This window comes from Xiphophorus maculatus, chromosome 3, assembly GCF_002775205.1.
Source record: "Xiphophorus maculatus strain JP 163 A chromosome 3, X_maculatus-5.0-male, whole genome shotgun sequence".
NCBI lineage: Eukaryota > Metazoa > Chordata > Actinopteri > Cyprinodontiformes > Poeciliidae > Xiphophorus > Xiphophorus maculatus.
The window spans coordinates 29,158,990-29,175,701 of record NC_036445.1 but is presented as its reverse complement, the minus strand read 5'-3'; the positions used below and the strand labels follow the sequence as shown (position 1 = coordinate 29,175,701).

Below are 16,712 nucleotides of genomic sequence, written 5' to 3'. Positions count from 1 at the left end.
GCTCTCTGTTCAGTGTGTTGCTCTGTTCCCCTCTTCACCCTCGGTCCTCTCCAGGGTCCCACCCACAGCCAGCAGTGTAAACCTGAGCCAGGAGGCTCCATCTGATAGGATATTACTCACCAACACAGAGGACTGACTGAGCCACACACATGAAGCAGACCTACAGTACCTTCTCAAACTGCTGCTGGACAGAATTGATTAAAACATCTAAATAACTCAGACCTTTTAAAATGTATACATACTGCATAATTGTTTTACTAATAGAGAGCTGAGGATAATAATTACTTAAAGGGCAGTATTGTGTATTTTCCAGGAACATGGTGCCATTTTATAGCACAATCAAGTAACTACATTACATTCAGTTGTTATAAAATTGTATATATTAAATATGACTTCAAAGAAATTTGACTTTGTAATTTAATGCCTTGAAATTGGGCCCCCTGCTCTTTCTGAAATCCCACCTTTTGGCAGTCATCAAAACATGGCTCCTCTATCAACCATTTAACAAAGTTTTTGCCAGCATAGCTCTGAGAAGTAGCTCCTGTAATGAGCTCAGCAGATGTGCAGTTCTATTAAGTGTTTGCTAATTGCTGCTGGCTAGTCTGAAGGATCTAAGTAGGTTATTCGAGGGTGGGGGATGGTCTGTGAGGCAGGAGCTTGGAAACTGCATCTCAGAGGAGGAGCTTTATCCTTGAAGGCGGGGCTAGGTCCACCCAGGCGTTTTGCACAGCTGAATGGTTGCCATGGGAGATAAAAGGATTTTTCAAACACGCATGAAAGAATCAAGGCAACACTCTAGGTATGTTCTTGATGAGGTAATAACTTTATAGCATTATGTAAAGCTAAAAAAACCTCAACTTTACATAATACTGCCCCTTTAATAAACTTAAAGTAGCTTTTATATTATGTTTTAAGCATAAACAAATGCTATACAGTGGGCAGTGGGGAGTAAAATTAATAATAATTTCAACCTAGACATTTTTTCAACACTACGCAGTCCTGCTTCGTTCAAGTTGTTCCTGGCTCTGGGTCTCTGTATCACAGGAGGTTACACAAATTACTTAGTCTCTGTGCGTGCGCATGTGTGTCTCTCAGTAAAAACTATGGATTAGCTGTTACACATTGTCTGGGGGCACGTTAGCGTGGTCGGACAAGGCATCAAAGAGGCAGGAAGTCTCCGAGAGCCGTGCCAGAAAACATCAGCTGTATAAGCAGAAAGGTTTGAACTCTGGAGGTCAAAAACCTCCATTACATGCTGGACTGGTGGAGAGCTTCTAAATGAGTTTGTTACTGTAAGCTAAGAGCAAAACATAAATACTTTTGACATCTCACATAATCAACGTCTATTTTCATATGAACAGCAGATTAGAAGAGTAATGGCTACAATCATGGCTTTAACAGGCTGCAGTCAAAAGGTACAAAGAGTTAGCTTGAGTAGAGAGCCGACCCTTACAAATGGATGAATACATTAATACCCCCAAAACTATTAGAATGGAAAAGCTACTGACAATGTGGAGTTAAGATGTTGAACTGGTTAAAGATATATTCATCTTTTAAAAAATATCATTATACTTAGTGGTAATTACAGTGCCTTACATTCCACTTAAACCTTTTTCCAATGTGCCACATTTTAACTAGCAGTTTATATACAAGACAAGTCAATTTGGAGTCGGATTTATCACAAATTGACTTCTTCCTATTCCTTTTCAAACTGAATATGAAAGTTAGCTGTTTATGTTTGATTACTTCACCTATTTATTTATTTTTTAGTTATTTTTTTCTTCTGACATTTGTTGTTTTTTTACATCTTTGAAACAAAGATTCAGTTTCATTTCACCATCAGTGTATTTTATTGGGTTATTTTGTGATGGAGCAGCACAGGGTACTGAATGCCTGTGAAGTGGAAGGATCACTAACAGAAATAGATCTGAAGAGTGTGGTGTGTGTATGTAATTAGTCACCTCGGGTCGATGCTTAATGGAGCCACGCTCTGTTGAGATTACAGCTACCTGTCATTTTGGGTTAAGTGTGTACAAACTTTGCAGATCTACAGACTGACATTTATGACTCCTGTTCTTTACATAACAGCTAAAGCTCAGTCAGATTGATGGATAGCATCTGTGCCCATCGAGTTTGAGGTCTCTCCACAGATTTTCATTATGAAATGGTTTTAAAACTTTGACTAAGCCATTTAAATAAATTAACATACATTGATCTAAATCCATCTATTGCATCTCTGACTGTATGTGTGATTGGTGAAGATCTCTGCAGCTCCTCCAGAGTTACTATGGACCTCCTGACTGCCTCTCTGAATAATGTCAGTGTAAATGGACAGGCATTAATATTCTTCTCATGCTTGAGACGTCCTTTAAATTCATACAGTACTGTGAAACTCAGCAGCAAAAACAATTTGAACGCTATGATTTCTCATAAAAATTGCAGAGTATTCGCTCACCTCTGTCTGTCCACCATCCAGAGAGAGATTTTTGCTGAAGATGATGGCAGGAGCAGCAGTGACCCGGACAGAGAAGTCCGTCAAGATTGGCGTCAGTATCGCTCTCCGCTCCTGCTGGCGTCTGATGCTGTACAAACGAGAGAAGACAGTTCAGCTTGGAAATTGCTGTTCTCTTTTCCATAAAAACTGAGAGTTTGTGTTATATAATTTAACAGACAGATTGACCATAAGATTGCACTTATTCAGGGATGGGGGTCCATTATGTTTGCTTTTAAATAATTTAGGATATGTCTATGAGCTGTACAAAACATGTTCTTGACATTTTGTCCACAAAATCATTCTCAGTTAACAAGATTTCAGTTCTGCCTTTTTGAGTTTTGTTCAGGATGAACTGTTGTAGGGCTCTGTCACTTTCATGCAAATGAGCTGTTGCTGGCCACGCCTCCCCAACAATTAGCAAATAGTATGTCAACAATAAAACACTACAGCGCATACAGGGTAATACCAGCCGACCACTTAGGTTGGTAGGTGAGGGGCAGTGCCCACCAATTGTGACTTAATCGCAAGGTTTTTGAAACTGCTCTTTTTCCAGACACCACATGAACTTATTGCCAGAAAACAGTTGGATGTATTTTTTTTTGTATTTGTTAGAGCTCGGACTGTTTCTAGAAGCAGTCGGGACACAAATGGAAGTGAAACAATGTGTAAAAAATTGATTTTATATAATAAGTCCCTCTTTAACTGCTTTGTTATGCCTAGCAATTATTAAAAATGTTTGAGGAAATGCCATTTTTCAAAGTGTGAGAAGTCAACAAACACAAAAGCAAAAAATGTTTGCGATTGAGGTGGAGCATGATGTATGTCATATACAGCAGCTACTTTTTCAGAATTCAATCTGACCCTGGGACCTTTACTGCACGTCGTTCCTAGCCCGTTGTCTCTCTGCCCATTTCCTGTCCTAAATACTGCAAATAAAGGCCTCTAGAGCAATAAAAACATTATAAAACAGAAAACATTAACAACTGATTTATGGTTCCATCCATGGTTGAAGGGCAACATGGCATACCAATATTTCAAGCATTTTGAGGCTTTTAAAAAACTATTTTAAAAACACACTTAAAACATGGATTTTTATTTTTAACAAGCTTCGTTTCCGACTGTTCCATAACAGATTTCCACATTCCTGGTCAAAGATCTTATTGGTAAAGCTTCAATAAGTTGAAAGATTGGGGTGTTATTTGACGGATCTCGGTTGGGAACAAACCCCGTACTGTTTGCACAAGATCAAACTGAGAACGTCTCATATCAACTCTCTCCATTTCACTAACGTTCATTCCCACAATCAAGTCATATTTGTGGGAACATTTGTTAGCAGTAAAACAAACATACAAGAGAGCTTTATAAGGTGGTGTTAATTGCCACATCTGGTGCTATTAAAACAATCAAGCGGTGCAGCTTCCAATATTTATAGTTGGCCGGGATTAGAAGAGGCCCAGAGTCTAGGTGGCCCAGACTACAGTACTTAACCGGAACCAATATCACATTCACTTCTGCTATACAAATGTGCATTACCAGTGCCCTTAAGGGATTATTTTCTGACACATTTCTTTGTGTACAGAATTTAAGAGGGGCCTAATTCAGAGGTGAAATGATCTGTGAGGCCAATTGGTGATGGCTAATCTCTCCTCAGACAGGGGATTGAAACAATGAGAGTCTCGTTGCAGAGGACAGGTGCTATCATTCAGCAGCAAGGCTTAGAGGCACACGGTTCAATTTACCAGTATTATGACAACTCAAACGGACTTGAGAACACAACGTCTCTCTCGCTCTCTCTCTGTTGGCAAAATTGTTTTGTGCAAATGCCCTCCAAAACATTCTTGCACGCACATAAAAAACCTTTCAAATTCAATGGTACACGGTCCAATCAGTAATCTGAAACATAAATGGCAGAAGGAAATAAAGAGAGGTCTGGCCAAGTGTCTCGAAGCACTATGACAGAGGGTCGTTTCCTAGTGGGCAACTGCAAACTGTGACGAAGACAGATCCTGTCAGCCGATCCGTGGTACTGGAATTTCCTCACAAAACCTCAGGAAGCTAACAGGGGCCGCTACGGATCCACAACTACTGAAACTGGAACCCTGAAGGCAACATAGTGAACATGCCAGGAGTTGAAATCTAGAGAGGGCAGAGAATACTGATGCAGGGAAGGAGGGAAAGGTGTGAACTCTGGAGGCGGCGTGTGTCAAAGCTTGTTAAAACCGAGGCGGTGCGTTTCTGTCTGTGATTGTGGCGGACAAGTAAAGCTGTGAACTTGACTCCTCTGCTCCCCTTTCCTCAACCTGCTGGAGCATTCTCCATCACATGTTCGGTTATGAATCGGTGGTGGCTGACATGCAGAGCAGCAGGCTGAATAAAGCCTCTGACTGTGTTGGCTGCCAACGAGAAGGGAGAAGGGAAAGAGAACGTCATTTTATTTCTTAATGGTGGGACTCAATGAACATTTTTATTCGAGTAAATTGCAGGGTCTGTAATGAATTAATCTCATTTGAATCTAATACCATATTGACAAACTTAGCAACATTCTCAATTCAAAAAGCCCCATTTGCTGCTAAATCATTGAATAAACAGACATTTGAGCTCAAAAACAAAGATTTATTGTTTTTAATCTGTTATTTTGGTTTTTGGTGGAAAGTGATGTAATAGACATTCAGTTTTCATTTCAGGAAGTCCTGATATTTCATGGAACCTCTTTAGAAATGTGGACTGTGGATGCTGATGTTAGCTTTGGGGACATTTGTGCTGAAGCTACATCTTTTGCACTCAAATGCTAATTTAGGTTTGAATAGCTTCACTAATAGGCTAACTTCTTTTAGCACAACCTGAACACACCAGCACTCTTTTCCAGCGTCCCATCAGATTGTTTTTGAAGTAAAAATGAACCCTCAGTGAGCCAAGAGATGAGGCTTTGTCGTCCACCACTATCGCTGTTGTGCATCCAAATTATTTGGTGTAGTGGAGACACAATACTAAAGTCCTAGCTTGGAATTTTTGTACTTAAAAAAAAAAAAAAAGACATTAATCAGGTTACATTTTTTCGTGTGTTAAAAGTAATTATTCAAAATGAAAATGTTAAAGTCCGGTCCTACTTATCTCAGTTCGCTGTCGTAAATCAGGACACAATTATTAAGAAAGAAGGGGAGCGGAGATGCAGCAGTGGCACAGAGCAGACCTTTCCAAAGTCTAACAAATAACTAGAGATCTCTTACTATGTATAGTTTACTTAAAAGAAGAACAGTTGAATTGCAGTCAACTGCATTATATGTAATATTATACATAACAATTTGGGATTCAAAATCTGATACTTGATCACAATACACATGCAAAACAGAAAGCTCACAGCAGTCAGGGTCCAAGAACAGCAAGGAGCAGGTAGCTCCAGCGATTCACTGCGAGGCTGAACTGGTTTCATATAAATAAACTGTATTAAATATTGAATCTAGACCAAACATACTTCAGCACACAAGTAAATTAATATCTCTCTGCAGTTCCCATGCTGTACATTTTAAACTTAAGTGAGTCTAAAACAATTACTAAAAAAATTTGAACATTTTCCTGACTGAAAAACATACTTACTTACTTTGAACTGACTTTTAAGTGCTTTGTGGGCATCGTTTGCATTTATGAGAACATGTACAGTAGCACGAGCCCATTCTGGAAGAAGAGTTTAAAAAAAAAAAAAAAAAAGGACCCCAGTAAATAAATCTCAACTGGCTGCCACATAAAACTCTTACTACATCCCTGAGAGCTCAGGGCCCATACATCAGTATCAGCTGCAACACCAACAGTCTGCTTTTTTTCAGGCAGGACTCCAAAGGCTATCACTCTGCGGGCGTGTGCGTGTGTGTGTGGGGGGGGGGGCATGGGGGGGTGGGTAGGTGTGTGTGTGAGAGAGAGAAAGAGAGATTGTGTGCTTAAAACAAAAAAAATACTGGTGTCCCTAATGAGTATGTATGATGGTTAGTTTGAACCTGCACCCGAGAGTGAGGCCGTCCGGGTGAGGATGGTGTGTGAATCTCAGCATGCATCACTTAAAGGCCTGATGACCTGGGAGCCCGGTCTCAATCAGGCCTCTGTTGATCTTGCAATGCATTCTTCCACAAGGGTTATTTTTAGTTGACAGGGAACAAATCTGCGTTTTTTTGCCTGCAAATCTGTGAGTTTTGGGCCGGTTCCCTCTCAATACATGAGTGGAAAAAAGGAAGTGGGGCCAAACGGGCTGTAACATTTCTGCTTGTTTTAGCTCCTGATCCTATGAAAGCAAAAAAGTAGTCACGGTTTGTATTTATGAGTGAAAATGTAAAGGCTGCTTAATATGGAAATAGTTTAATGAACGATAAACTGATCAGCATACTGTCGCACTGCAAACAGTTATAACGGGAACATTAGGAAAATTAGTACCACCCCGGACTGTATGCATGAGATTTTATAATTTCTGTTAAATTAAAAAAAAAAACATAGTTTTCCTTTATTCAGGGATCTTTACTTAGTCACAGAAGAGGTTGCTGACATCTTATAGATTTTTAAAGATAAAACATGTTTGTCACATATTGCATATGCATAAACTATAAGAATAGGCATTTTTGTAGGGCTGCTAACGATTATTTTAGTAATCAATTATTCTATTGATTATTCTGAGTAAGTAGAAAATAAAACTGCACTTAGTTTTCATTTAACCACTTAGGCTTATTTTATACAATATTATAAACCCATGAGATAGTGTAAATACATGAATAATTCAGTATTTTGTTTTTGAATGAAAAAATAAACACTTTATTGCCTGAATTACAACGACATGGTATTAGTTTAATGTGCAATCGATCATTTGTAGTAAATAATGCATCTGCAGCTAAAAAACAGATGTAACTATAAACATGTAAAAAGTTCAGCTCTTTCTGCTTGACTTTCCATAAATACAGTGAAGGGCTAAATGTAATAGGATTTTCTTTACATTTTTTATTTTTATTTTTTTGCAGAATTTGAACTAGGTGGAGCTAAAACTGCCACTTGAGGAGTTTTGGGTAGAACATGCTTGCAGAAAAAGAGTTTTAGCAAATGGCATGTTTCAGAGTCTGAATACTCCAGTTAACGATTATTAAAATACTACATTTAGATTCTCTCTTTATCAGAAAGAGAAGAAAGGTTACCAAGTGTAAGTGATACATCCATAAATCATTAAGTAGCCTTGTGTAGCATAAGTTGTAACTGCTCCTGCAAACCTGCTCGCCATGTTCCACTCCAGGGCTGGGTTCTGAGAGCTCCTCTCACTTTCTGCCGACGCCCCTCCTTTAGCTCCCTCCTTCTCCGGCTTGAGCTGCTCCCACAGAGCAGTACCGATGTTGATAGACTGGAGATCAATCTGATACTGTCGGTCCTCCACCTCTGAACCTGGGTCACGCAGAATGCCCAGGTTCAGTGCACGCCTGCAGGGAAAACAAAAGGGAAGGTGCCGATATACTTTAATGCTAAGTTGAGTTTCGGAAATACAGTGTTAGCATAGAAGAGTAAAAGACAACAAGAAAAAATGAAAACTTTCTTCTATATGTTGGGTATGAGTGTACTGTGAAGCATAGTAAGCAAGAGTCTCATTCAACGGATTAGAAATTCACAGCTAAGGCGAGAGATCATGTTGACGGCACAACTAGTCATGCAATCCCCAAATCAAATCAACGGTCCAGTCAAGTCAAACTGAGACAAGATCTGAAAATGAATACTTAGTCACTTTTCCCATCCAATTAAACAGAATTATAGCTCAGAGCATTTAAGCTGTTATGCAAAAAACTGTCAGTATTTGGGGGTTACAGCTGTGATGGCAGGTGGCCCCACAAAACAACCTCAAGCTTTAACTAAAAATGAAGGGAACAATTTTTATATATAAATTCGTACAAAATTTTAATATGTAACATTTTCCTTCCGCTTCATAATAAGGCCTACCTGTGCAGATCTATTACATTAAACCTCAATAAAAACCCCTTTAAGGTGTGTGGTTTTATTATGAGAAAATGTAAAAACAAATCCAACCCAAAATGTGTTCTCCTCACAGGCTCTGCAAATCCAGTCTTCTACCAGTCTCACTATGGATGACTTAAAAAAACAAAGCTTCTAAAAACTGGACTAAACTTAGAAAAATGACCTCCACATACCTCAGGTGAAATCATTAGATTTATCCAAACCTCTGCTTTATGCCACCTTATCATCACTGGCATCATGCACTGCTTAGAGCCTGCTCAGCAGCCCTGAACACGCTGCTCTTATCCTTTCTATTTCTGTCTACAAAAAACACAACTTTTACAGTATACACAAACTGCAAACGCGGCAGAGGAGATGTAGAGATGCATCGGCACTGGGCAGCGCCGTGTCTGCAGTGGAACGGCTGCAGTCGAGGGAGCGAGCACTGACCCGTCCATGCCAAGAAAAAATGATGTCATCTATTTTGCCTTGAGAGACAAGATTCAGACAAAAATTCACGGGGCAAAAAGGAATAATCAGAATTCGACATCTGCATATGACATCAGAGCTTTCAGTTCATTATGAAATGTTTATTTGTGCTGGTGAATTCAAATGAGAGCTTAAATGGCATAAATGAAGGCTTAAAATGGCTACAGATGTAGCGGCAGCATGAGCAGGGTTATTTGTTTCGGCAATGTCAATGGCAATTTTCAGATAGCATTTCGCTCTCCTTGCCACATTGGGAAGGCCTCTACCAGAGCATGATGTTATGACAATGAGCACCAGCAACAAAAACACTGGCAATGGGAGATTAGAGGTGCATAACAGGGCTTAGTTGGATTTGTTGACATACAAACAAGTGAAACAGATCCCTAATCAACATTTGGAACCACATTTATCAACAAAGCATAATAGAAATCAAACTAAGAGCCGGGTAGGATTTGGGTGGGATGTGTCAGTCGAGATTCATTAGGGTTTTTGTAACAGTACCTCCATCACCCTGCGCAACCCCACACTGTCTTTTTCACTTTAAACAAACCACGGTTACCTCATGTGCTTTCCAAATTATCTCTTAACTGTGGCTTATTTAGGGGGACTCTCTTTCTCACAATCAGCCTAACATGGGAATCTGCAGCCAAGTCTCCGTACTGCCGAGCAGCAGGGTCATCTCCAATGACATAAATAAATATGATAAACATTTGTCTTGGTCATACGGCCAGTGGAAAACGGTGTGATTTAATATCAAAAGACATATTTCAGCAAATCGCAGGAAACTAAAGAGCTTCATTTCTGACAAATGAGGAGAGGAGGAATTTTGGAAGTTCCCCTTGGGGTGAAATAATAATTGAAGCCAGATTTTCTTGTTGTACATGTGGGGGGAAAACACTGGCGGTTTGACATATTTGATTGGTCATGTGAAGACCACACTGCTTGGCCAAGAAGAATCAGAAAGGGTAAAAAAAAAAAAAAAAACTTTCAAACTTATAAACATACATAGTAAAGCAGGTGGGGAACACACTTTACTGGATCTCATATGCATCTGAAATCTGCTAAGAAACACCACATTAATGGAAATAATGCATTTGTAAATGGAGGAAACCAAAGGGTGGATAGGGACACAGAGTCGGAGGGAAAAGGAAATTAATGTGGTCCTTGTTCTGTTCAACAGCCAAACTTATTTTAATTACAAAAACAGAAACATTACTTTTTAATGACAATATTCTGCCGTTTGTAAAAAATAAAAAAAAAATTTAAAAATTGATCAAAAGCTTCAAAGAAAAGTTCTGTCTCAGTACGTCATGGCTATTATTCTAAAAAAACACATTTATTTATTTTCTGACACAATCTAAACCCAACTTATAACTGGAAAGCCACTGGGCTGATTCTGCCTTAGAGCTAAAATATGATGGCTCACATCAAACTTTAATATGGACCCAAATGAAACCATCCAGCCTATTCAAGCTGATTCTAGTAAAGACATGGCCATGCTGTGCATTCGCAATGCTTTAGAAAGACCACTTCTTCATCACTCCAAAGAAATACTTTTATTCAAATAAATAAACAAGCTTGCAGCACTTGGGTTAATAAAGACATTAGTTCATGCAAATGCATAGACTTGTAACAACAAAACATATAGCCCAGCTGCCTGTCCTGGCGCTATGAGTTTTCCTACTCAAAACCACTTTCAACTGACAACCAGAACTTTGGATGGTAGGAAGTAGCAGTTGTAATAAAACAAATCTAACTAAATGAACATACATAAATAAAAAACTCATAACAACTGGAGCCAAATGGCTAAATAAGAAAAGAGGTTTGTTGAAAAGGACAGAAAGTGGAAACTGGGAGAACTTGATTACTATGCAGAACATCTGAAGGCTAACTGCATTCAAGGTTGTAAAACAAACCACAGTGGGATCTGGTTAAGGCTCAGGATCCAATGCTAGATGTGTGGGAGTGGCGGGTTGTGCTAAAGGCCTCATGCACAGGAGTCTGTGGAGCAGGCTGTAGCATGGCCCGTAGCTTTATATGGTCTCCCAACCTCCATCCACTTTTTACCCGATCCATATGCCTCGACCCCAAGCCTGTGAGGCAGGAAGCAGCAGGGCAATGCCAAGTGCTTCTGGCTTCTGGATCTCGTCACTCTGAAATGTGCAAACTTAACCCACAACCCAGGTCTGTTCTTCACTCCATTTCCCCAACAATCACATACAATAAATGACTGCCTACCTAGTCTGCAGATTAAATGTCTGTGTGTGTGCATGCGGGCGTGTGTATGTGTGTGGGGGGCGGGGGGGGTATATACAGAGGACCACATTCACAATATTTACCAACAAAGGGAGGTCATTTGTGGACAGTGGGGACCTTCTCCCAGTCCTTACTATTTTGGAGGTCTACTATGCTCTACTAGTTGGTTTTAGAGGTAGGGTATGAATTAATTTTTGGATATGGTTAGGGTTAGGAATAGATTAGTAGTGGTAAGGGTTAGGCATTAATGTAGTAACTGAAATGAATGGAAGTCAATCCAAAGTCTTCAGATTGTACAGAAGTACAAAGATGTGTGTGTGCATTTGTTTAGCTATTCTATTTAGGACAATTTTTAGCATATTTACTAACCGTCTGAAGACTGATGGGCCTTATGGGGACAAAAGCCCAGCCCAAATACAGTGGACCCGGGATTAGGTTTAGAGGTACGATGTGAACTAGGTTTTAGTTAATGTTAAGATTCTGAATAAACTAGTAATGTTTAGGGTTGGGGAAAATGTCTGGGTTAGGCATACATGGAGTTACTAAAATGAATGGAAGTCAATGCAAAGTCCTAATATGGGTAGGCCCACAAACAGGTTTGTGTGTGTGGCCTTGTATTTGTTATGTTGTAAGGACCATTATTCTAACACATACAACATTGTGGGGAATCACTGTTCTCCATGAGAAGGGATGCTGTTTATGGGCTAGGTTAAAAACCCACCTGTTTAGAATTGTATTTGAAATGTAATCAATTACAAATTTACTAATGGAACTTGACTTAATGTCGTGTTTTGATTATTGATTCTATATTGCATTGTGTTTCTGTGTTTGTAATGATGTAAAGCACTTTGAAATGCCTTGCTGCTGAAATGTGCTATACAAATAAAACTTGATTGACTGATAGGTTTAGGACTAAGATATGCATAGAGTTTAGGTATGTTTTGGTAATGGTCAGGGTTAAGTTATGGAAATGATTGGAAATCAATGGAAAATCCTTGTAAAAATAGAGAGTCAGAATGTTTGTATGTGTGTTTGTGTTGAGCCCCCACCTGTTTTCCTAGTAGAACACACAATTAGGGTATTTCATTGAGAAACTAAATCAGGTTTGTATTTGTCAGATATTTCATGAGTGAACTGTGCTTTGGTCGGGATCTCCACTACAGACAAACAGGCAGACAGACAGACAGACAGACAGACAGACTCTCTGGCTCTGAATGTTATTAGCTCAACACCTTCAGCACCAACTCACTCCTCCACGCATTTCCGTTGTGGGTAAGTCAAAGCCCCACAGTGGCTTCTCAATCAGTGTGCTCTGACTCCTAGTGGCTTAAAGTGGAGATCCCTGGGGAGGGGTGTGTGTGTGTGTGTGCTGAAGGGGAATTCAAGAGCATTATGATTCATGAATCTTGCAATTACTTGGTGAGTTAAGCACTCTTTACCTACAGTGGTTCACTCCGTACTGCCAGAAAATCTACAACTTCTAAGTTGGGGATTTATTCTGAGTTGTGGATTTATATCTCCAGTCAAATTCAATTGCTGTTAATTTGCATCTACCAATTATAGTAATTAAGGCTCTAAATTACAACACTGAACAGCTCTTAGAACGAAGCAGGAAAATGATCTGGTGGAATATGGGGAGTCAGCAGAATATAACGGACTGTCACGGCAGTGCTACTGAAATTATTTTTGATCCCAAGCTTTTCAACAGAGCTCCAAAAGCAAAAAAAAAAGCTACAATAGTTCATTCTAGGATAGTCCAAGGTACTCTGGGTGTGTTTGGAGAAGTACATTGTTGTTGATTTTTTTTTTCTTTATAAATCAAACAATAAACGGAAACCAGTGCTTTTCATGTGCTGACAAATTCCCATGACAAAAACTCAAACATCCATTCATTTTTATCCTGGCAGCATTTACTCCCCTCCACTGCTGTTCCTAACAGAAGCCTGTTATTCATTAGGCTGATTGCACTTTAAAGACACTCATGCTTGACCAATTATATCATATTTACACAAGATCTTAAGAGTAAACTATTACTTCTATATACAAAGCAAGCAAAGCGAGGATTAGCTTGAGTTTATACCACCCTCAAGACACCAGTATGTGATAGTGATGAGTTAAAAGAAAATGACTACAGAAGACAGGCTGCTGTTTACATTGACCTGGTGTACTGCGAAACGCAGAGTGCGCACTTTGATTTCAACATATCTTAATTACAGGAGTCATTTATCTCCTCAGTTTACATGTCAGTGAAGTTGTACGGCTCTAAACAGGGTTTAAGATGGAAAGAAACAAACTAGTGCACCACATGAGATCCTGATCACAATGTCAAATATATGAACTCAAAAGAAGGTGGCTGAAAACAGAATATGCTCCAAATGTTGGGGAAAAGGGGAGAGGGTCCACCTTTCCCATCGTATCCATACTCTGAAGCAGGGGTTTCCAAAGTGGGGGTTATGAGACGCAAAGTCGGGGGACTCGGAATGATTTTCAGAATTACAGTGAAGTCACCCTTGAGGTGCATGCAATATACATCAAAAAATAAATAATTGTATCATTAAATATCTAATTAAATAATGTACAATAGGACTGCACCAATAAATCGGCCCTGATATCTTTAATTCTAGGTGATCAGCTGCTATTTACACATGAAGCCGATCTTATCTACCTCAGGAAATGTCTGTCTTTATTTGCTCTGCTGTGAGAGAGGTTTGGTTGACAGACCCACCCAACCAGGTCACGTCTAGACGTTTGAAAATAACATTAGTCACCCCCTGTTGCCAACTCAGCAACTTTCTTGCTATATTTAGCAACATTTCAGAGAAAAAAAAATGGTATTGGCTAAAATGGGAATCGACAGGTCAGGCTTTTTAAAGATCAGTAGTCATCAATCAGCCAGAAAACTGCGATCGATCAATGCACTCCTAATGTACAGTAATACTTTTTAGAATTTTTTCTAAACAAAATTAATAAAAAAAATACATGTAATTATTTGACTCTATTTTTTATTTTTATTTTTATTATTTAGCATTCTTCTTTTTCTCTATTTTTTTAACCAGAATTCAAACCCATTGAAATAAAAAAAAAACTCCTTTTCAAGGGAGTCCTTGCCAAAAGGTAACAACAACAATGCTGAAAAATACACAGTTAAACAAAAACGTCAAGCTATTAAAATCAGGTACATGTCACAGAATCGGCCTCAAGAACCTTTGGTTTGGATTTAAAAGCACTAAATGAGATAAATTCAATTAATCTAAGTTCGTTGTTGCAAATTCCAAGACGTCAGAGCAGGATAAGCAAAAGCCTTCTTGCCCAATTCAGTCTGAGCAAAAGGGACAGAAAAAAGCAGCAAATTATGTGAGCAAAAAGTGCAACTGCAGAAAGAGTATATGGTGGCAGGAGTCCAAGTAGTGCCTTGTAAATAAAAGTTAACCATAGGGAGTTGCTTTGGGCAGCCAGACCAGGCCATCCTGGTAAATAAATAAATATAGGAAATTGCTATAAGTATTTTTTGTGGGTTGCCAGGTTACCAATAGGGGGTCACCAGTTGCTGGATCTGTTATTTTGGCGGTCACAGGATGAAAAGTTTGGGAACCTCTGCCGGATTTGTAAAGTCATTGTGGGATTAAGTTTCACAATTGTGGAGTCACAACAATCTCAGGATGGGAGTATTTGTTACCACATTCAACCACAAAGTATTTTTGAATCTCTGTCTCTCTCTATATAAATATATATCTGACATTCCTGGCTACAGATCAGTCAGAATGGTGATGCACCTTCAAAACTTCCCTTTCAGTCTGAGAGGATCTGCAGTTTGTCCAACAGCACTGCAAGGGTCATTTATTGAACTGCACAGATGCTGTCCTCATCCCCGCTGCTTCTGTTCTGCTTTCCTTTACACACACACACACACGCCCCCCCATGCCCGCACACACACTGAGACACACTTCGCCTGGCCTGCTTAGCTTTAACTGTGCTCCTCTCTGCTTCTGCCTGCATGTAGCTCTAAGCACGGAACATTCCTGGGTAACAGAGACTGTAATTCACTAGCTTTTTAAAAGGCTCTGACTCACTGGATTCCTCCATACAGTAGGTACATCTGCAATGGATCTACTGAACAAAGGCACCTTGGATTCTCATTTAGGAACAACTTCAGTTCTGGCTGCTGCTGAAAATCACTGACAGGTCTCCGTGCGCACCACCCCGTCTCAGATCTCCAACATTATATATGCATTTGAAGTTGATGATGAGTCATCGATGTCTATATGAAGGGTGGACAGAGCTACCATTTTCCCTTAAAACCCCCTTATGATTGGGGAATTCCTGTTAGCAGCAACACATTTGATTCACTTTCTTTCCTGCTCTGGAAATCGGAATGAAGTCGGTGGAAGTGTTAGCGGTGCTTTGTTGATGTAAAACTGTGACGGGGATGTCTAGCTGAACCAAGAAATGTTACATTGTAATCCTACCACCTGTTTAATTTCACAGATCTTATCCTTAAACAATCATCTAAGAAATGTGATTAGCCACAACTCCCCCAGCTGCCTGGAGGTTTTAAAGGTTGTTAATTAATTTTTTTTTTTTTTGCAATAACCTCACCCCCCAAGCACTGACCATCAACAGGTGTGACTGAGAAAGTGGGAGGGGAATCTTCCTTCTCCGTTTTGCTCTGTTGGACTTGTTCCTAATTTTTTTTGTGACGTGTCACAAATGTAGAAAACGACAGAAAAAAAATAACAGTGTAGTAGAAGGATGGGAGGAGTTTGGAGGATCATACATTAATATTTATATTACACTGGGTGAACAAAGTGCCATTAAATCAGCACCAATTTGGCAGATGAAGTCAAAACCAATTGAAGTTGTTGCAATTTAAACACCAGTATCAGCAATACTGGCAGGTTTTCTGAAAGAATAATAAAAAAAATGCTGTAAAATGAGCAGTGATGTATGAATATCTCTCCATTTTGACATTTGGGTCAAACAGAAAGGAGATTTACAATCATATATTACTAGGAAAGGAGCAAAAATAAACCAAAACATCCCCCCGACATCTAAAGTTGAGATGGCTACAGGCTTTGCAGAGCTCCTCGTGATTTACTCCTGCATATAAATTGTTCAATCCTGCTCCTGGAAGGAGAGTGTTTTATAGAGCTGTAAAATTAGGCGCATTTTATGGATCCCACAGCTTCAGCTACTTGTGTGCCTTTTTTTTTTTCTTTCCTCGCTCTTCCACTTGATATTGATTAAGACGTTTAATATCGCCACGCTGCTGTAAAGCAGTGTACACAAAGACACGGTACAAAGCAATCTGAAGAATGCTCATCTTTATCTCTGAAAGGAAAGCTTTTTCGGGGGAGCCCTTTCAAGTTGATTACATTTTGTTTACAGCAATTATTGAATTCCGACAAATATTTAAAGCAACAAGATTGCATATCAAGGCCCGATCCGTTTTGGACGCAGAACAAAAAGTTTCCTAAACAAAGTCGGGGAACTGATGGCCATATTTGAT

The 16,712-nt window shown here is 39.4% G+C and overlaps 1 protein-coding gene across 2 annotated transcripts in view; it reads right to left on the bottom strand.

The window, feature by feature from the left end:
* Positions 1-16,712, bottom strand: part of vps13b (vacuolar protein sorting 13 homolog B) — a 301,790-nt gene that overhangs the window by 115,602 nt on the left and 169,476 nt on the right. For both annotated transcript variants that reach the window (XM_023331569.1, XM_023331568.1), the window contains exons 32-33: positions 7,732-7,935; positions 2,456-2,582 (exon numbers count right to left, since the gene is read on the bottom strand). In XM_023331569.1, coding sequence (XP_023187337.1) covers positions 2,456-2,582; positions 7,732-7,935 — 331 coding nt within the window. The remainder of the gene's footprint in view (positions 1-2,455; positions 2,583-7,731; positions 7,936-16,712) is intronic.